Below are 21,640 nucleotides of genomic sequence, written 5' to 3' on the forward strand. Positions count from 1 at the left end.
ACTCCGGATATTGATAACCATCAACTTTAAATATGAAACCCATTCTTTTTTTTTCTTCAACTTTCTACTTTCCTTAATAACGTAGTAATTTCTCTGGTGGTGTAGGCTTAAATCTTTAGTTTCTCTTTCTACTAGTATTCTATCTTAAACTGGTTCGCTAAGGCCCCCCCCCCCCATTCCCTTCCCAATTTTGTGGAAATGAACAACATGCTGGTCTAGATGATGTCAGCGGATCACTAATGGCGGGATGAAATAATGGCTATTGAGGCATCAAGTTGTATAGTTTTCCCATCATTCTCATAGATACTAGTCTATATCTATCATTTATTACTTCCAATGGAGCTATTTTTTAAAGGGCTGTCGTCGATCAGTGTCCTAAATTTTATTTATAACACGATTACAAAGAGAGTTTGTGAAGAGTTTGCGCTAGATCTTTGGCATTCTTGGGTCAGTCGTGAGTACCAGCATGCCGGTTTAACTTTACATTGTCTTAAAATTTGTGTGATGCTTTTTTTTTAGACTACGATCTTTGAAACATGAAATAATGTTTACAAAAAATATCCATTCATAATACAGTAGAAGAAAAGTAAAAAAAAAATTCCCACATTGAAAAAGGTACCGATATGCCGTACCAGTGCGTACCGTCACAAAAAAAAAGGACTGCCAATAACAGTAAACTCAGGTGTACCTCAAGGAACAATCTTAGGTCCGCTATACTTTATTATTTACATAAATTACCGACCAAATTGCATTAGTTCGAGATTATTTGCAGATGATTACTTAATATGTAGAACAATAAAAACAACACAAGATATAGATATTTTTTACAAAGAGAATTAGAAGATTTACAGAAATGGGAATTAAATTGAAACTGTCATTATAGACAGAGTGATATAAGGCGATGTCCTTGATTCCATGGCTTCTTGATGTGCCCATTTGTGACCTGTATATTTGCCAGAATGGCACTTTGATATACTGATTGATTGATTGTGTGCTTCTGACCTAAAGTTCCTGAGTTATTATATGAAGCGTAATATCTTAGTAAATAAGAGTAGTTCTCTGTGTAGTTCTAAATGAAAAGGAGTCGTGGTGGCTGGATGGTACAGCACTAGGCTCGAACCGGTAGTCCCCGGTTTGAATCCTTGGATCTTTAAGGCGCCTCTAAGTCCACCCAGCTCTAATGGGTAACTGAAATTATTTGGGAAAAGTAAAGGCCGTTGGTCATTGTGCATACCCTCATAAACCATTGGCCTTTACATCATCAGCCCTATAGAACGCAAGGTCTGAAAGAGGAACTTTTCCTTTTGCTAAATGAGATATCCAAATTATTGAGAACTATAAACACAAACACACAAAGTCATGATCCAATATTCAATTAAGCTTATGCAAATTTGAATAAAATTTATTTTCTGCTAATTAAGATGGGGATGTTGAGTTTATTATTTAAGTGAATATTTATGCAAGAAATACAATTTTCTAATTCATAAGTTTTTCCCCACCAAATTATCACCAGATGCATGTTTTTTTTCATTATTAAAAACTTAAAACCCAAAAATTAGATTGAGATATTTGTTTGTTTATTAGAGACATTTACAATACATAACGTATACAAGGGTTGTTTGCAGTCTGCAGCAAAATGACAGCAGTTCAAAGTAAACTGATGATTAATTCATGAAAAAAATATTGTACAATTAGCCATTTAGGCTTATCATTCTCCTTGCCTGAATAGAATATCATAAAATATTAAACCACATTTAATCATTTTAAACGGAACATTTCTGAAGTAACACAAATGGTATAGAACAAAACAAAACATAATGAACTAAGACATCTTTGTAGAGACTGAAACAAGAACACTGGTTAAATAAAAACTGGGATCCTAACTACTTCAGACCTTCAAAAGTAAAGTACACCTTTTTTAGTGGAAGGATATTGAATATATTTACCCAAACATTCCTTTAGACCACAAGTCATAGTAACTTTTTTATTGAAAGGATACATCCTAGATTTACCTAACCCAGTGTTTCCCAAACTTTTTCTTTAATGGAACACTTCGCACATTCTGACTATATAACGAAACATTTTGCTTATTTTTTTAGAGAGATTAACTGACATGATAGTCTACTAGTTCACTCAGACCTATTCAGACCTCATGGAACACTAGGGTTCTGCGGAACACAGTTTGGGAAACACTGACCAATCAATTCTATTAATCCACAAGGTGTATCTCAGAAATACAAGCATTGAGTGAATACTTTAGTATTTGTATGAGACATCTACATAATGTTAACATCATTTAAAAAAGGTTAGAACTGAACGTGAATTTCAGACATTATAACAAAAAACTATTAAGGGTTTAAGGAATACATATAGTAGAAATAAAATAAGCTTTAAATATCTGAAGAAAAAAAAAGAGTGTCAGAAAAGTAACCCCACAGCGATCCCAAGAGAGATGAAAGTTGGAATAAATTAAAATAACACAGGTAATGACTAAAAACATGAGTGAGTAAAAATAAAAAACATAAAATCAGTAAGCATTAAAACAGTTTTTTTTTTTGTTAGAAGAAACAAATAGTGAGGGACAAATTACTATAACGACAAATCTCAGTGATTCGAGACTAGGGCACTAAGAATTGAAGTCTTGAGAAGTGCTGTATTAAATGTTGCTTAGAAATACTAGAAAATTATAAAAATATAACAATGGAGTAATGTTTAGGGGTGGGGGGTGGGGAATGAGCTCAATATAAATTTTGTATTAAAATATTTTCTTGTTGAATTTTTTTTTTATTATAAAACTGATATCAATGAAAAAAAATAAAAGACAAAAAATGATGCTATGCAGAGATCTATTGTTTACTATTTTAAAGTTTTAAGTTGTAATCCAATACAAGATATTTCACTGTTTTACTAACCTTGTTAATACTTTTGAATTAGGAGAATTAAAACTTTGAAGACTGAAAAACTGAAGCCATTGAGGCTCAATGTTGAAAAGATATCATACAGTTAAAAAGATGAGCCACCAAAATAATGAAATCATTCTTTATAAACTTACAAATGATCAATTATATTTACCATGCACTATTTCCTGTCATTTGTTGTCAATGTTTTCTAATTGTTTACAAAGAATGTGAATGACTATAAAACAATAAAATGTTATTAGTGTTGTTTTTTTTCTATTTAAAAAATTCTTCATGAAATATATTTCTTCAGTTTGTAAAGTGTCAAGTATCTGCTTCGTGAGAGAAACCTCGTCTCTGTTTGACATATAAAACAGCTTGACCTGATTACAACTGCCTCATTTTCATTTCCTCTTCATCCTCACAGGTGTGGTCATCTGTGTCTCTATCATCATTATTGAGATGAGGTGACCTGATGTAAACTGCCGACTCCTCGCCCTTCACTACCTTCTCATTGATTATCACAGTTGTAATATCTGAGCCAGGAACTTCAAACATGGCGTCCAGCAAAATACTTTCCTGGGGAAAACAGAATTTTAAAAGATATAAAATATTTAACACAAAAATAATATTTTAGAACTTGCGCAGGTGAAGTATAACTCACATCCTTTTTTACAGTATGAATGAAATTAAAAGTGTAATGACTAAGACTTCTGCAAGTGGAATTAAAAGATAAGTCACATTCTTAATTGACTTTTGAATGAAATCAAGGATGCTAACTGTCATTCAATGCATGTACTCACCATAATTGCCCTCAAGCCTCGAGCTCCAGTTTTCCTCTCCAGTGCCAAATGTGCAATAGCTCTTTTAGCATCATCTTTGACATCCAAGTGAATCTAAAATACATTAAAGACCCTTTATGGTTGTGGAACATTTCACATAATATGATGTATGTACATTACAGTTTATGTACACTATGTATATGTTGTGAATGCCATACAAGTTTGTTTCTCATTGCCTATGATGTAAGGTATAAGCTTCACCCTACCATGATGTGAATGGTTTCTTAAAGTGGATCATGTAAAAACGGGAGTAGTATCAGAAAGACAGAGAGAAAGCTGGGTAGCCATTGTCTTTTTATCTGGATTATAGTTTTATAAAGAGTTATCCATTTTTATTAACTTTGGGGGGGGGGGGGGGGTTGATTTTTTAGTTCCCATTAAACAGTAACTTACTTTGTCCATGCTAAAAAGTGCTTGGTACTGAGGAACTAAGGCATTTCTAGGCTCAATCAGAATTCTCATCAACATATCTTCTGTTAGACTGTGGAATGGTACAACAACTGGCAAACGGCCAACAAACTCTGGTATCATACCAAACTCAATCATGTCTCTTGCTTCCACCTAGATGAAATTAATGGAAAAAAACAAACAAACAATAAATCTATTGTAAAAAATTTAAATGATGAAACTAAAAACTTTTTCAATACAAATCATTGCATTGTAAGAGCAGCCATAGTTGCCTCAGGGAAAAATATTGTAAGATTCTCACTTGTTTCAACAATGCATCTCTTTCCTCATTGTCCAGAGCAGCATTGGAACTTTCACTTTGGCTTTTGACATCAGCTTCTGAAGCTGCTCTGCGGCCTTCATTTGTTGACCTTTGAGTTCCAAAACCTAAATACTATTTGGAAAAAAAGTATTTTTCATGAATGGCCAGCAATTAAAGAAAACTTGTTAAGACTTAGAAATCAACACCAAGGAGTTAGCACATTCAGTATGTAGTATTGTAAAAAAAAAAAAAAAAAAAAAAAAATTAAAGACAGCAATAAAGAAATTAAACTTTATAAAACAATTGAATAAAAAATATAAAACATATTTTCATAATTTCACATCAGAGATGTATTTACCTTTTCGTTTTTCCTTCTGCTAATGATACGATCAAGACCATTAAATGCACCAGACGCCACAAAAAGGATGTTAGTTGTATCCACTTGCACTGTTTCTCCTCGAAGCTTGCGAGAGTTTCTTTCAGGGACATTCACTATAGTTCCTTCAAGCATTTTAAGCATTCCTTGTTGAACACCTTCACCCCCCACATCTCTCAGCTGGTGTATGCCAGGCACTGACCCAATTTTATCTACTTCATCTAGAAATACTATACCTGAAAAACATTAGAGTTTCATCAAGTAAGCAATGGTAGAATTTTTAGAGCAAGTTCTAAGCAATTTTTGTTCAAATATAGATCTAGTACTGAACAAGGGAAAAAAAGGAGGGGGAATAGCATAGTATGTGTATGAGTTGAACTTTTTGTTCAGACTTAAACATGAACATTGGAAGAGGGTTTACATAGCAAAGAATGCGCAAGAGTTTAATAACTGTGTACAAGTAGCTTGTTTAAAGAAGAGTTGAATGTATTGTATTTTTAAGTTTTAGCCTAGAATGCTAAGAGGGAAGGGGTGTACATAGGGTTATTCAAGAATTAGAACAAGTTACAGAGAAGGGTGAGAGATTGTGTCAAGAAGTCTTGGCAGCTGAATCATGAGTCTTGATTTCAAGATCTGGCTTTTATTCAGGATCTGAAGATATTCCTGAGTATACTGATGATTTATTGAGAAGAATACAAGTGAATGACATTTTTGATAATAGCAACAACAGAACCAAGTAAAGAATAGTTAAAAGGACATAAGTCAAAGGAATACCTTGCTGTGCTTTTTCTATATTGTAGTTGGCATCCTGAAGAAGTTTAGCTATAACACTCTCTATATCTTCACCTACATAGCCAGCCTGGGTCAAAGTGGTACAGTCACAAATAGCAAAGGGAACATCAAGACATCGAGCCAAGGTCTGAGCTAAAAGTGTTTTGCCTGCAATGAAGTGTTGCTAGAGTAGAATTCTTTTTTTTTTTACCACTATCTTTGTTTTGTAAAACAAAATACATACAAAATAGATCTTGCATTATCTTACTATACATATAAAAAAGAATTTGAGATAATATTATTGCAACTATTATTGAGTAAAGTATAACTATTATGCACGAACAGAACATAAAAATTTCAGGATAAAAATAAAAAAATGATTTAAAAAATTGTTAAAACAATTTCTAGTTCAGAATGTTAAAAACAATGTGACAAATCAACAGAGACAATATATTGTGTAACATAAGTCCCTTTGAAATACAATATCTATTTTGAGTTCTCTATGTACTTATGGAAGGAACAATGAGGTTTTCAAAGACTAACATTAATGTTATTAAAAATGTTTACTAAAGAAAATAGTTAATGCAGTTAATAAATAAAATTTTACAAATATGAGAGAGTAAATTATTCAATTACTATAATTTTGCAGTCTCTTCATGGGTGGAAGGAAAAAGTTGGAAGTCTGGAAATTCCCTAAATTGGCAATGAATTGATAGAGTGCCATGATAAAATGTGAATGTTGGCCAAATCTTTCCTATCAGATCAGATCAGAACCAATTCAATCAGATCAGAACAATTTTATTTCAACATAAAGTAGGAATTCGTTGTTTTTTTTATGTATTTTATATTACTTTTTTTTTTTTAAATTTAAAACCAACTTTGATTTTTATGGTAGTCGTTATAAACACCTGTTGTAAAAAATACACATTAGCAAGAGACAAATTTTGAAAACAACAAAATTTTAAAGTTAATTTACTTTTCTCATTAGAACCAATTAGGAAAGCATCGATGATCCATGAAAAGTAATAAAAAGTGAATAATCAAGCAAGGGCCTATATGTAAGAGTTACTTTGGTTCTGACCCTATCTTCGATTGTGGCATTTAAAACTTCTAGAGGTGTAGGCATGCTGCACATTAGGATATCCCTGTAGGAAAAAAAAAAATCTACATTACAGCAAGTAGTATTTGTGTTGAAACTCACCTGATCCTGTTGGGCCAAGCATTAGGATGTTACTTTTCTCCAACTGCAGTTCATGTACACCAGAATCTAATATATCTGATTTCTTGGTCACTTCTTCCCCAGTCATTGGAGACTGTGTTTGCTGGCCACCTAAAGATGGACCAAGGGGTCCTGTTACAGCAGACTGAAGTAGGTCTAAAAATAACATTAGGTGGAGTTGTATAGTCTAGTGATTGAGAGATTTTAAAATAACATTAATACTAAATGAAAAGAAGTTGTTGTTTTTTTATTACTTTCAATCTTTTATATTTTATCATGTTGGTTTTTTTTAAATCTGATTTCAGAAATTCATAAATGAATCAAGCTCTATTTCTAGACAATCTAAACACACAAATTACTAAAAGTAAAATTCTACTATTTGCACACAAAAGTTTTAATATCAATGCCTGGTATGGCTATTTGAACATTAAAAACATAACACTGTCAAACTTGATAAATATTTAAACATTTAGTGATCCTTTTAGGCTTTCTACTAGGGCCTGGCTGGGGTGACACCCCTTTCATTTACTAGATAAAGAGGTGTCTAAATGTATATCTATTTCACTAAATGTATATCTATTTCACTATCAGACTTGCTTGAATCTGACAGCTGAAAATCACTTTCAGAGCTTCCAGGACAACTTTCTAAGTCACTCATGTCCCTATTAATCATATCTAAAAAGATATTTAGAGCCTGATCAGCAGTAAAATGTAAAGGAGGCCTAGAGCCAGACGAAGAACAAGAAAGCTTGTCAGCCATGATGCAAACAAATGAATAAGTCACTAATCACGCTAAATAATATTTAGAATAAAAAAAATAAAGCTTAGATCCACAATGTTTCAGAAGGAAAAAACTTTTAAAATGGCCGCTCTAGCGCTTCCATAAACCATTCATTAATGATTAAAAATGTGGATTAGAAAATAAAAAGGAGTAAACTGGTAGCATCATTTCGGCTCGAGAGACTGGATGCTGGCAGCATCATTGCAGTCTTCCAGTGTTAACTCATAGCATGCAGTTATAGCATTATTATGTTTAAAAAAAAAAAAGGGGGTGGGGCTAATTAATCCTAGTTAACATATAAAGAACTTGTGTGTTATACAGTTTTCTTGAAAAATTACATCCTGAAACATTATATAGATAAAAATGATAGTGTCTAAAAGTCCCTATTCAATAAAATGGCGGTGCAAAGTTTCACACTCTCCAGTGTCAATGGCAGCAAACCATTCTGGCACAAAAGCTCCATGTCAATGAATAAAAGTTGTTTACAATTTTCACCTTATATGTCCATATTTCCAAAAACATTTCCCTTTCAATCCCCATGCTTGGTGCAATGCAATAAAATTTCATTCCATTTAAGCAACTAATAAAGCTAATAAAATAATTTTTCATTTTAGTTCAACAGGATCTGGCTCATGTAAGCAGCTTTTGTTGTATGTATTAATACATTAAGTAAAAAAAAAGTACCCTTTTCAGACCTTGCACTCATAGGATTATTAAAGTCTACATTCTACTAGCATTGTAAAACAGAAATGTATAGAATTTGATCTTAAGAATCAAACAAAAAGGTTTACCTGCACTTCTTGGTGAGAAAGTGTGAGGATAGTGCTGGCCTGACTGGGACATGGAGGAATCACTCTGCTTTTGGTTGCCATTAGTGCCACTTTGGGGCAAGTTATGATAAATTCTTTTGTAATGGTTATAGACAGCCACAGATAGAACTTTTTTAGCATGGTCCTGTCCAACAACATAGCGATCCAAGAACTCGAATATCTGGACCAAAACAAGAAATGAAAAAATACATAAGTGAAGGATCAGGTAATTTATAAATACAGGTATGTTTATAATAATAGACCAATCTGGGGGAAAAAATTGAATATTTTTTTTTTATAAATATTTTTATTTTAGTTATGTCAAAATAAAAAGGTTCATCACACAAACAAAATTAAGTTTATTAGCAGAATAAAAAAATGGTTTAAAATTAATTCTAGTACCCTTGGTCAGTGAGTGAATCATCTCTTTTTTTAAGATTATTATTGTGGACCAATAAACAAAAAAAGAAATTACTTAGACTGTTAAATAACATCATATAATAATTTAATAATAATTAATTCTTCTTCATGTGACCAACAAAATAATGAACCTTTTTAGGAGGTGGTGGTGACTTTTTCCTTTGATTTATCTTCTCTTCTCTGTACTCCTTAAAACTTTTCTTTGAATCTGTTTCTGACAAAACTACGAAAAAGTGATGGCATTTTTCACATTTGACGAAACGTGTAGAGGCTGATGAAAACAAAAATTGGATTAGATGAACATAGCCTACCATATCTGTGACAAATATATTCTACAGATAAAAAGTAAACTATGGTATGAATATAAAAATTAAGTCTTAAAAATTGTATATCAAAATTAAATCCTTATCATCCTAAACAATAAATAGGGATTGGCCAGTAAAAACAAACAAAAAACTGCAGTGAGAAATGAGAGATATATTGAACAGTACACTTAAACTTACAAACAAAAGTTTCCACATGGGTGCAAGGGTCACCACATTTTGGGCAGCAGAGCTGAGAAGATCCCTTTTTGCCTCCTTTGCCCTTATCACCTCCTTTCCCATTGCTTGTTGTGCTAGTGCTTTTTGGCTTTTTATCTTCTGTCACCTCATCTCCTCCACTGCCTGAGCTGCCAGAGGTAGTTGTACTGGACGATAAACGACACAGCACAAATGCTGATATTGAAGGGTGTTGTGAGTCTCTGCAATAGGTGGGTTTAGGCCGAAGAAAAAGAACACCACTTCCTAGCACAAAGAAAGGGAATTAGAGTAATTTTAGTCTTTTTCCTGTCCAAACTACTGAAGACCTTAAAATATTGTGCATGTTACTTTGTACTGAACATCGTTCACTTTAAAGCAAAAGATAAAAACCAAAGTAAATGTTATTAAAATATTGATAAGACTCAGTTCTTCAAAAGCAAGTGTTACTAAGATGAGTCTGTTATGTTATGTTATATAAATAAAAGAGACTTTTACAGGAGGTGGTGTGTTATGCCAAGGATTGGTTAGGTCATGATCTTCCTAATTAGGTAAGTAACAATTGTTAATATAAAAACATTTCCAATATTGTAGTAAAATAAATAAGATAAGACCTGTTAAATAATAATAAGATTTTTAGCTGGAATAACAAACAATTTTCATTTGCACAAACACACACACTTGACAATGACCCTTAGTTAAACACATATATACACAATACTAATAACTCTAGTATAGTCTGTAAAAATTGTTAGATTAAAAGAAACTTCTCAAAACAAAGTTTAAACTTTGAACACTCACTTGAATGACTTTTTACATGCCTAAATACTATTCTTCCATAACGTGCTGCATTAGACATGTTTAAACAATTGAATAGATTAAAACCAACTGTTACTCCTGAAACAGAATTGATAAGTGAGAACACAGTATAAATGTAGATATATATATATAATAAGACATCCAATAATCACATAATTATGCCTAGACATAATAAGATAGCTGATCATCATATAGTTTTTTATCACATTAGGCTACAGCAAGTTACAATGTATTCTTGTACTTTTTTTGGTCACTTTTTCAATTTTTTGTTCCGTTTGTAAGCAGATGGATTATTGGTACCAGTAAATGACTGCCCCTAAGCTCTAACTAGCTTCAAATGTTCTATAAAGTGTGCCCTTGATAGTTGTGCTACTAATTATTTGTTCGATACCTAAGTAGCTAATGCTCTCTGTGACCAACAAGCATTTCATTTTAATTACTAACAAGATCTGGCACATAACTCTCTACAGCTAAAGATATTTAGTACTAATAGAATATTGAAATTATGTTGTTTGTAATTGTACTATTGCACTTTTTAAATTACTATTTTTAGTCATTTAACTAAATTTCTATTTAGACATTTTAGCAAAGGACATTCTTTTTTTTTTCTACAGAATACCATATCTTCTTCTTCTTCTAGCCAGCTTTATTGCTGCTAAGCTGTGAGCTCTTTTGCAGACTGTGCCAAGGAAAAAAAGTGTGCTGTTTTCTTCAGTTGTTCAGCACTGCCGTACAGGGTGTTGGTTATGTTGGGCTGTAGTGGAAGTAGGGTCTGCCTAAGGTGGATTAGGGAGGGGCATTCAAAGAGGATATGGTTTACGGTTTCAGAGGGGTGGGTGCAGTGTCTGCAAAGGGGTAGTTGTGTGGAGTTTATTTTGTTCAGGTGGTAATTTAATAGTGGTGTGTGTCCTGTTCTTAGTTGGAAGATTGTAGATTGTTCTTTGCGGGGGAGGAAGTTAATACTGTCCAGTTTGTTAGGCGTAGTCATTTCTCTGTACATGGCTCTGCCTGTGTTTCCTGATGCCCATTGGTTGAGCCACTCCTCTTTGTGATTGTTGACTAACATTGAATACCATATAGAAATATAAGGTAATCAAATCATCTTCATACTCTAAATACTGCATAAAATTTAGAGTCTAGATTAGAAATGACTAGAAGATATATTCTCCATCTAGTAACACTCTGTCCAGCAAGTCTTGGTCTATACTCAAGAACTGAGGTGAGCCACTTTTCTAAGCCAACTATGGTTTGCTATCTTATGTCAATGTTACTTTGGCTCTATAGAAATTCTTGATATTGATCTGAAATTTTATATGGAGTATTTAATTTGAAACCAGAGAAGCCAGAAGTCAATGTATTTTAGGCATAGTAACAATAATTCCTTTTTTTTTCCTACAAAAAAAAAATCCAGCAGCAAAATTGTTTCAGCTCAACCAAACAGACCTAGCTTTAAATATGAATAATGAGTTTTAAAAAAAGGGAATCTGAGATCAAACGTCTAGTTTTTAATGATGATTACTATTAGGAGTTTCCATGCCATGTCGTATGCAGATAAATCAAATGGAGGTAAAACTCAAATGACCATATCAAATAACATAGGCAAAAGGCCAACAAAATAAGATAGTCAACACTAATAGGGAATGTCAAACAAGATTATTTCTAAGTTAAAACTTTTCCTTGTCATGAAACAAATAATTTTTTTTGCCAAATTCCTAATGGTGCAATAACATTACATTGCGAATTACTGTTTGTTTTGCTGTGAGTCTGTAACAATCTTTAAAGAGTACAATTTTAAAAGACACAACCAAACCAAACATAGTTACTCAAGGTAATAAGAGAAAAAAAAAAAAGTTGGTTAAAAAATGTAACATGCAGCAAAAACTATTTAATGCAAGATCCTGAAGCCAAAGCAAGTTTGTGGTGTCCCAGAAGGAGATAGTACAATGGAATAATCCTCTTAGTGGTGTAGTACAATGGAATAATCCTCTTAGTGGTGTAGTACAATGGAATAATCCTCTTAGTGGTGTAGAACAATGGAATAATCCTCTTAGTGGTGTAGTACAATGGAATAATCCTCTTAGTGGTGTAGTACAATGGAATAATCCTCTTAGTGGTGTAGTACAATGGAATAATCCTCTTAGTGGTGGCTAGTTAATCAAGGAATATTTGTAAGACGCCACAAATAATTGTATCCAGAACAGAAAATATTTGACAGCATTTCTTAACCTCTGAGAACTGAACTGTATGCAGTTGTATTGTCAAAATGTGTGACAAACTAGTGTACTAACGTCATGGTGCAAGCAAGAAATTTTTTATCCTCTCTTACATTGAATAAAATTGGGTGCGATGGCAGAATGGTTAAGCGCTTGGCTTCTAAACCTGGGGTCTTGGGTTAGAATCTTGGTGAAGGCTGGGATTTTGAATTCTGGATTTTCAGGGCGCCCAACTCTAATGGGTAGCGGACTTTAGTTGGAGAAAGAAAAGACGGTTGGTCATTGTGCTGGCCAAATGACACCCTGTTGGCCAAAGAAACAGATGACCTTAAAATTATCTGCCCTATAGATTGCAAGGTCTGTAAGTGGAAATTTGATTTTACATTGAATAAAAGCAAAGATTTACTAGGAACATCATTTAACTGTATTTATCAGATAGAATTATATAATCATTTTAACCTCATCAAAAATTACTTAAAGGCACAACAAAAAGCCCTCATTTAGTTATAGTTGATAACTAAGGTCTCTAATAAAAAAAAAAAAAAGGTTTTTGTTAAATAATAGCAAGTTAACTGACAGAACACTCTGACTTGGAAAAAATATTGATCTATTAATATTTCATGAATAATAAAATAAATAAATAAATGAAGTTTTTCCTGACTATTTTATCTTATCTTTCCAATCTATCATCCATTTATAAAATGTATGTAAAGATTCAAATATTAAGGCCCACTTGTCAGTGTGATAAAAAAAAAAAACAAGTCAGGGGATTTAACCACTGAAAGTTCAAAGAACAGCTTGAAGATAAGGCTGGTGGAGCCTAGATAATACATTTAGAGATTTCAAAGAAAAAAAAGAGGAATGTTACTAAAGATGGAATTATTTGTGACTTTCTAACATTATTAATGAAGCTCAAAAGTTGACTTCAAGTTTGCATTTGACATGGACAATATACTGAGAAAGAAACCTGGGCAATAGCTCATTTGCAATGAAGTGTATCTGAATGTTCTGCTGTATTTTATGACTACTTTCCTAAGAAGCATTTAAAAAAAACAACTGAGCTGCCAAAAATTTTGCGTTTGGGTCCACAAGATTTAGTGAACAAACATTTTCTTCACTAAAAATAAGCATTTACCTTCAATTCTAAGCGTCAGAAACTCATTCTCTATGAGCCTACAATGCACTATTTCTTTTTGTAAGAAGATTGCAGGTCAAATTAAATTAAACTAAGAGGGGGCAGGATGTGCAAAAACTAATCTGAGACATTAGGAGAAGCATGCAAGTTTGTAATGGATTTGTCATCGTAAGATCATACTAATGTTTAGCAAGAGGTTTTGTAGCAGGACTATTCTGTTCAAGCAAAAGACATTAATAGAATGATGGTAATTTACTGGTGAGAAATTTGTCTACTTGGTCAAAAAAAGGCTGTAGACTTCTTCAAAAGAACCTTTTAAATCAATTTTCTTGTTAAGTCTTTTGTGAAACAAAAATAAGAGAGGTTCCACTAAAAAGGTGAAACAAAGTCACTTAATTGAATCTTTTAGAGATTGGTAAAAATATCATTTTTCCATCCATCCATCCCAGTGGTGCTACAGCCCATGGAGGGCTCTTTCCTGCTTAAGGGGGTCATCTACCTTGAAAACTTTTTTTTTTGTTTTTAACATTTTAGGCTTTTTAATGTATTCAAATGATGTATTTGACCATAGGAACACATAATATGCCTTTAAAAAATATTTTTTTAATGAAATTCAACTGTTTTTCATCATAAGGGGGGGGGGGGGGTCAAGGGGTCAAATCATGTCATTTCTAAGAATGTGTTTCTGAAATAACCATTAAAGCTACAGGTCTGAAATTTGGTATATTGATAGACACCCTATCTCCTTACAGGATGACAATGAGACATTGTGAAAAATGTATATAGATTTTTTTTTTTAAATTTTTTAATTTTACCCTCTTCTGCGGACAGCGTTTTCAGCCATTGTAACCAATTAAAATGTCCTTTACTCTTTTCCTGTAAACATTTTATGACATTTTCTATTGTCATCCTGTGCTAAGACCATATTTAAACATGTATATCAAATATTATTATAATTGAACTGATAGTTTTTGAGAAAAGTGATTCTTAAGATCACATACCCATGTAAAATAGACATTTTGAGAAAAATCAAAATTAAAGTTTCAATGAGTGAGAAAAACAAGATATGTATGTATATTGTTCAAAAAGATGTTTTATTTAGCTCATGTAACATTTAGGAATAGAAGCAAACACAGAATTTATTAAAATATTGTTAAATTTTATTTTAGATAGCTTCCCCACACTACCCCCCCCCCCCCCCCCCCCCCGGCGCAAAAAAAAAAAAAATTCACCCGAAGACATTATAAGTCCAATTTTTACTTTTCAGACATTAATGTAAGCCCCAAAACAACTAAAAATCAAGATAAAGTATCCCTTAATTATAAATACATGCAAATAATAAGTAAATAAATAGTTAAAATATAATTAATATGAATATGGTTGTGGTTTACACAAGAAGTTTTTCAAAGTTAAAAAAAAAAAAATTACCTATACCAGTTCAAATAATTTGGAATCTAGTCTTTCTCAGGTTTCGGGCCTGCATTTTTTTATAAGCACCTAATGTTATTTGTACTCATACTAGAGGTTTGATAAGAGTACACACAATAATAAATCCAGTAAATAGAATGGCACCAGTATTTGAAAATAAATACAACTTGTATATTTTAGGTGGCTGAATAATTGTAGGGTGCAGTGCCTTTATAGTAGATAGTCCTTCATTGTAATATGATATGGCTTTTTATATATAGCCATTGAGCTGATAATGCACATATGTATGCTGTGCAGTATAAATGTTATGGATGGTAAGAAATGCTGATATAATGTGACATGGCGAGACTGAAGCTCATTGCAGGTGTACAGCTACAACGACAGAAAAACTCTGGTCCTTATTTATGTTGAAACAGTAGCTGATGATAAATTGGTTCACCAGGAACCATGCAGTGCTTGATGATGAATCTTGTAATGAAATAGGCAGAACTTTATAATGATGTAAGAGTCTTTGTAGCTGGAGGTGGTGGTCAACGACAGCATCCAACGAGAAAAGAATCACAGGTTGTTAGCATGATATAGATCAAGGTCTATAAAGTGTAAATTGTTGCTATATATGTGATAAGCAGCATGAGATGTGGTGTTTGATTATGAAGTACTTCTGTCATACTGCAGTATTTAGGCAGCTTTCAGACAGGGTAGATGGTTGACGAGGTACTAGTATATGTGGTGACGTTTTCTTCCAACAAGAGGAAGGGTCAGTGTACACTGCATGTGTTATTTTGATCTGTTGATATAAAGAAAAGGAAAATATAAATTAAATAGCCTATTATGAAAATATTCAAATGATAAACATAGCATTAGTGTTATTTACTCTATATAATCAAGAACTAAAAAGAATGATAGAAAAAAATGAATGGACAAAACTTTTTTTTCTTACCTACAATTCCCAATGTGTGTAGATCTAATGTCTATATCCTTGTAACAGATTAGGTAGATCATTACTTCTAATGGTAGTCAGGAGACTGGAAAAAAAAGGAAAAAGTTATTGTATGTATGCCATTGTAGTCCAGTAAAATTTAGATCTAGAAATCTAGTAAATAAATCTACACTAGCAGGACTCACTCATAATTCATTTATTCACTACTCAGACTATTTATTCTTGAGATCAAAGTTATTTTAGATCTAGAATTAGAAAAAGCAACAACTAGATCTAGACTATATTAGATATATAGATCTAGATCTAATATCTATTCTAGAATCTAATCTTCTCTTCTGCAGTGGATACGATCTTACTGCTCATGAAATGGAGATCTAGATCTAGACTAAAGTAGACAAGATAGATGATAGAGATAGACCTATATAGATCTAAAACGAAATCAAGTTTCTAAATCTATTTTAAAGAACTAGATCAATCCAAATACTAAGGCATCTAGAATATGAATCTAGATCTATCTTCTAGATCTAGTAGCTAAATAGGATAGCCTTAGCCTTAGACTAGCCTGGCCTAGCCCCAAGGCCAAGCCCAACAACTTGAACAAGTAACAAGTCAAAGTGTAGTAACTAAAACTAGATCTAGTACGACCTAAACACTGAATATGTGCTTGTCCGACCCCTAGATCTATGTTTTTATGATAATGCTATAACTATATCTAGATCTATAAAAAATATTAGGAAACGTACTTACCATAAATAATAATGGCAAAGATAGCATACAATATCCAAAAGGGTCTTCTATCGATTCACGGACGCCATCGTTGTTGCTGTAAACATCGGAACCACATGGCCGGAAGGAACCAATCAAAATCGTTTATTTCATAAATACACATCATGATCCAATCGGATTTGAATAGAGACACGTGTAGTGGTCTAGTTTGAACTAGTTTCAAGGCTAAGGTTATTTTTAGATGAATGAGTCATTGAAATGGACTTGTAGAGCTGACCGTAGGCTTTTCAAAGACACCAAACATGACCCACTTTTATGGCGGGCTACGCGGTAATCGGCATCGTAAAACGGCGATTTTTTCAACATTTAGAGCAAAATTAGCTTACCCCTACCCCTTTCTAACTCATTTTTTACATTAAAATACCTTTATTTTAGTGATTTTAGCTAAACTATATCATTTATTAGATATTATTCTAACATAATATGCAACTTTTGAAAAATCGATTATTTTAATGAAAAATGATTATTTTTGACCCGTTGACCCCCTTAAACACATCCTTCTATTCAGATCTCTCCTGGGCCTTTCATCTCCATGCCCTAACCCCAAGCTGTTGCAGATCTGCCTCCACATCATCAATTCATCGCATTCAGGGTATGCCTTTGGGTTGCCTGTCTTTCGGTTTTTGCCTGTATACAATTTTCGCTCCTCTGTTATCTGACATTCTTTCAAGGTGACCTGCCCAACGTAGTCACTTCTTTTTTATTTCAGTCACTATTGGTGGGTCTTCATACAATTGATAAATCTCATGGTTAGTGCGTGTTCTCCACCCTGTTTCATCCTGTATAGAACCATATATTTTCCTAAAAACTTTTCGTTCACAAGTATTTAGTATATTTTCAGTTGTCTTTGTCAGTGTCCAGGTCTCACTTGCATACATTGCTGCTGGTCTTTATGGGTTTGTATATTATTTTCTTGGTTTTCCTTGATATTGTTTTTCTCTTTTAAGTAAATGATGGGTGCTATAAAATGTTCTGTTGCCTTCTGCTATTCTTTCCTTTATTTCTGTTAGTAGGTTATTTTTTAAATCAATTGTACTTCCTAGATATGTTGAAAGTTGTCATTTTTACTTAAATATCAAATGACAAAACTTACAATGCAAATACAGCAGTTACCTAGTAATCTACTACCACTACTTTATGTCTTTTGTCCAGTCTAGAGACTAAGTTACAAGATCTAGATCTAAGTGTCAGATGTAGTCTAGACTAGATGACTAGAATATTTTTCTTTTATTTATGTCAGTTAATCAATTAAGTCATTAATGTCAGTATCACTACACTACTAGACAAGAACTAGATCTAAAATTTAGTAAAATGTAGCATTTAATCTACTATAATCATTATAATCATATAATCATTTATAATTATCTAGATTCTAGATTCAATAATCTGGATCTCTAAATTCTAGATAAGATAGTCTTAGTCTTAGCTCTTCTCTGGTCTCTGTCGTGTCAATGCCATGGGTGGCATGGGCTGTTGACAGGAGTTTTTGTGTTCGTATTTATGCATAAATCCAAAACATCTTAATCATTTCATGTGAGGGGCTATGCCTGGGGTTCTTAAAATTTAGTTAATCTTAATAAAGAATTAAAATCTGAGTTTATTGATGCCTAAATATAGAGACTGTCCGAAATAAATTAACTGGTGTCCGGAAACAAATAATGTGGGTCAAATTTGTCCGAATTAAATGAAAACACACTGCCTCTTTGACCTTAAATCAAATGATCAAATGCCTTAAATATAATAACAAATATAGGTTAGGGGTACAAATATAAGTAGTCATCCTTATTCTCCTTAAATTTAAACTAAAGAAGATTTTGATACTTCATTTTCTTTTCTATGTCGAACCATTGTCAAATAATGACTTGTAAGTAAGTTGTAATCTAAATTTTAAAAAAATGAAATTACCAAACAAAATTTAGTTAGCAGTTAGATTCTAGACTAGATAAATTATCATAGAATATTCATAGATCTATATAGACTAGATCTATATATAGATCTTAAAGACTTATAGAGTCTAGAGGCTTTGATAATTTCTGGAAAATATATCTATTCATAGATCTACTATCATCTAGATCTCTAGATTTACGATTATGTCACATACACATAGCAAGTACTGAAGAAGTCTTGGGAGAAATTTTGTTTACAATGTTTATTTCCGGTTCAAGGTAAACTTTGACGTCTTTGACTGCTAGAATGTAATCCAGCTTTTAAACTAGATCTGGGTAAATTGCAATTTCGTGTAAAATCTAACATTTTCTTGACCCGAGATCTCCATACGGAGTTACGCTCATGCAAGCATTGCGGGTTCTTAGAAATGAACACCTCAAAGGAAAAGATGTTTTCTTTCCTGAGTCGAATTGCTAAAAATCCGCCGGCCAAGGACTCATTCAAATCTTGTTGTACAGCTAACTTCACACCAATTTTAGGACTCGTACATCAGCTTATATTACATTTTAAAGGCTGTACAATATAGTAAAAAAAGAAAAGAATTTAAGCCTGTCCAACACGATCCTGTTCAGAGGTTCACAGAATTGACAGTATTACACCCCTACACTACACACATTAGATTTTATTTTCTTGCTATGGCATTTATCAACATTTTTTTTTTTTTTTGGAAAGAATACCTCTGTTTTCGCTTGAGACATCAGTTGTCGATCTGCGTGCATCCTAGAAATCATGACGGGCATCTGGCAGCCTCTTTTCCCCCTCTTTTGTGGACTCTGCCTTTTGGGGGGGGGGGGGCTTTAGACTTTTTTTGGGGGGAGGTTGTTTTTTTTTTAAATAAATTATTATTATTTAAAAATATAAATAATCAATGGTAATGTATTCGATTTTGAATAATTAGGATGAGTGTTGTTTCACATGACTACGCAAACCCAGTTGCGACCTGCATATTTTCCATCCTCTCTTGCACACAAAGCAATTGTCCGCCGTTTTTTACACCTAAGCTGTCTTCAATAAAGGATTTTCTTTGGGTCTCAAGTGTGTCCCGCAGCTTTTGTGAGAGCTCTCCAACTGTCTCTTTCAGAAGCCATCTATGGCTGCCAGCTACTTTCCTTTATGCCAGAGCGAAATAGCGTCTGAATTTATCTGGGGCACCTTGCTACGCTGCCATCCTTTAAGCTCGCCAAAGAAAATTGCCTTTGGAATGCGGTCGTTAGATCTACAATAATCTACACAGAATAATACTATTTACAATAAGATAAAGTGTGGTGGCTATAAGTTCTGCTAGCTAAAATAACAATCTCTGTATTTTCTGTGTCTTATTTCTTACAGTCTGGGTTTTTTTTTCTTTTCTAAGCACTAATCTAGATCTAGACCGAAATCTCTATGTGTACATACATTCTAGATGTAGAGCGTTTCATTGCTTTTCCACACTTATTAAGATCTTATTTGAATTAGAGTCATTATTAGACTTAGGCGACTTAGGCTGTAGATGTAGACTAGATCTATCTTGTTTTAAATCTAGACTAGATAATCATAAGTCGATAAGTCACATTTGAGTGATTTAGACATTACATTACTTTAGTGAGTGTGACATTATCATTATCATATGACAATTATGTAAATCATTATCAATAATCATTCATTATGATAAAATAAATGATTAAATCACTGCCAAATGTACACAAATATTCAAATATTTTATTTATAAATATAATTGATCATTCAATAATTCATGATGATGATACATCTAGCTAGATTATTCTAGAATTTAGAATGCTGTTAAATGCTAGCCTTAAGTAAGTAAGTAGATTAGACATCCACGTTACTCGTTAGTAGATCAAGATTAAATTTAGATTTTATAGTTAAATTATAATATAATAATATATATATATAATATATATTATAAATATAAATAAAATAATAGATAATCATATTAGACTAGATGATAATAATAATAAGGCTTGTCCGAGTCCGAAGATTAGTGAGGAGTGCAGTATTTCCCTTGCCCTTGGCTGCGCAGCCCCAGCTGTGACCTACATATTTTGCCACATCCAGGGCAAGCATAGCCATTGTCCGCAGGTGGTCGATTTAGATTTTCTTTTCGCCGTCTGCGTTTGTCCTCGGCAGTGGATTTTCTTTAGGTCTCAAATGTGTATCCCTCTGCCTTCGTGAGTGACCTCCAGCTGTCTCGTTCTGGCGTTCTGAGGCCGCATGCAACCAGGTGCTCTCTTCTATTTCAGCCAAGGAAAGTTGACACCTAAGCTGGTCTTTGAAGCGTTTCCGTGGGGCACCTCTGTTACGTCGACCACCTTTTAGCTCACCAAAAAAGACTGCCTTTTGCATACGTTTGTCTCCCATACAGGATACGTGCCCTACCCAGCGTAACTGCCGGACTATAAGAAGTCCCTCTATACTGTCCATACCCGCGTTCGCAAGGATGATGATAGATGATAGATCTATAATACGTTTAATATATATACAAATCTAGATTATAGTCACTATACTGTCTATACTATCTAGACTATACTTCAGTATAGACTAGATCTATACATAGTGACAGTCTAACTCTATAGATACTAGAGTAGTTTATCTATTCTGACACCTATAGGCCAAAATTTCAAAGTTTTACTTTGACAGCGCATTATTTGGTAATGGTTTGAAATAGAAAAGAAAATGAAGTATTAATATCTTCTTTAGTTTTTAAATTTAAGGAGAATAAGGATGACTACTTATATTTGTACACCTAACCTATATTTGTTTTTATATTTAAGGTCAAAGAGGCCATGTGTTTTCATTTAATTCAGACAAATTTGACACACATTATTTGATTCCAGACACCATATAATTTAGTTCAGACAGTCTAGATATATTTTGGCATCAATAAACTCAGATTTTAATTCTATATTAATATTAACTACATTTTAAGATCCCCAGGCATAGCCCCTCACATGAAATCATTAAGATGTTTTCAAATTATCAAGCTCACTCCAAACATTTGCTGATTTATTCTCTAAAAAAAACAAAAAATAA

At 33.0% G+C, this 21,640-nt stretch overlaps 1 protein-coding gene across 3 annotated transcripts; it reads right to left on the minus strand.

Annotated features, from left to right (window-relative positions):
* Positions 1-1,560: 1,560 nt before the first annotated feature.
* On the minus strand, positions 1,561-18,895 carry LOC106057912 (ATP-dependent Clp protease ATP-binding subunit clpX-like, mitochondrial). Of its 3 annotated transcripts, none has more exons than XM_013215262.2 (12): positions 18,765-18,895; positions 10,144-10,239; positions 9,328-9,609; positions 8,956-9,095; positions 8,387-8,585; positions 6,797-6,925; positions 5,599-5,763; positions 4,807-5,060; positions 4,449-4,580; positions 4,133-4,300; positions 3,701-3,793; positions 1,561-3,476 (listed from the first exon to the last, which is right to left on the minus strand). In XM_013215262.2, exons 2-12 carry the CDS (start codon positions 10,199-10,201, stop codon positions 3,285-3,287), a joined length of 1,812 nt encoding a protein of 603 aa, XP_013070716.1. In that variant the 5' UTR covers positions 10,202-10,239; positions 18,765-18,895; the 3' UTR covers positions 1,561-3,284. The 3 variants fall into 3 exon arrangements, with proteins under 3 accessions (XP_013070716.1, XP_055859733.1, XP_055859741.1); XM_056003758.1 differs by having other exon boundaries at positions 6,797-6,970; positions 18,765-18,894; XM_056003766.1 differs by lacking the exon at positions 18,765-18,895 and adding an exon at positions 18,569-18,611 and having other exon boundaries at positions 6,797-6,970.
* Between the last annotated feature and the right edge of the window lie 2,745 nt (positions 18,896-21,640).

The sequence above is a fragment of the Biomphalaria glabrata genome, chromosome 1 (genome assembly GCF_947242115.1).
Source record: "Biomphalaria glabrata chromosome 1, xgBioGlab47.1, whole genome shotgun sequence".
NCBI classification, from domain to species: Eukaryota; Metazoa; Mollusca; class Gastropoda; family Planorbidae; genus Biomphalaria; species Biomphalaria glabrata.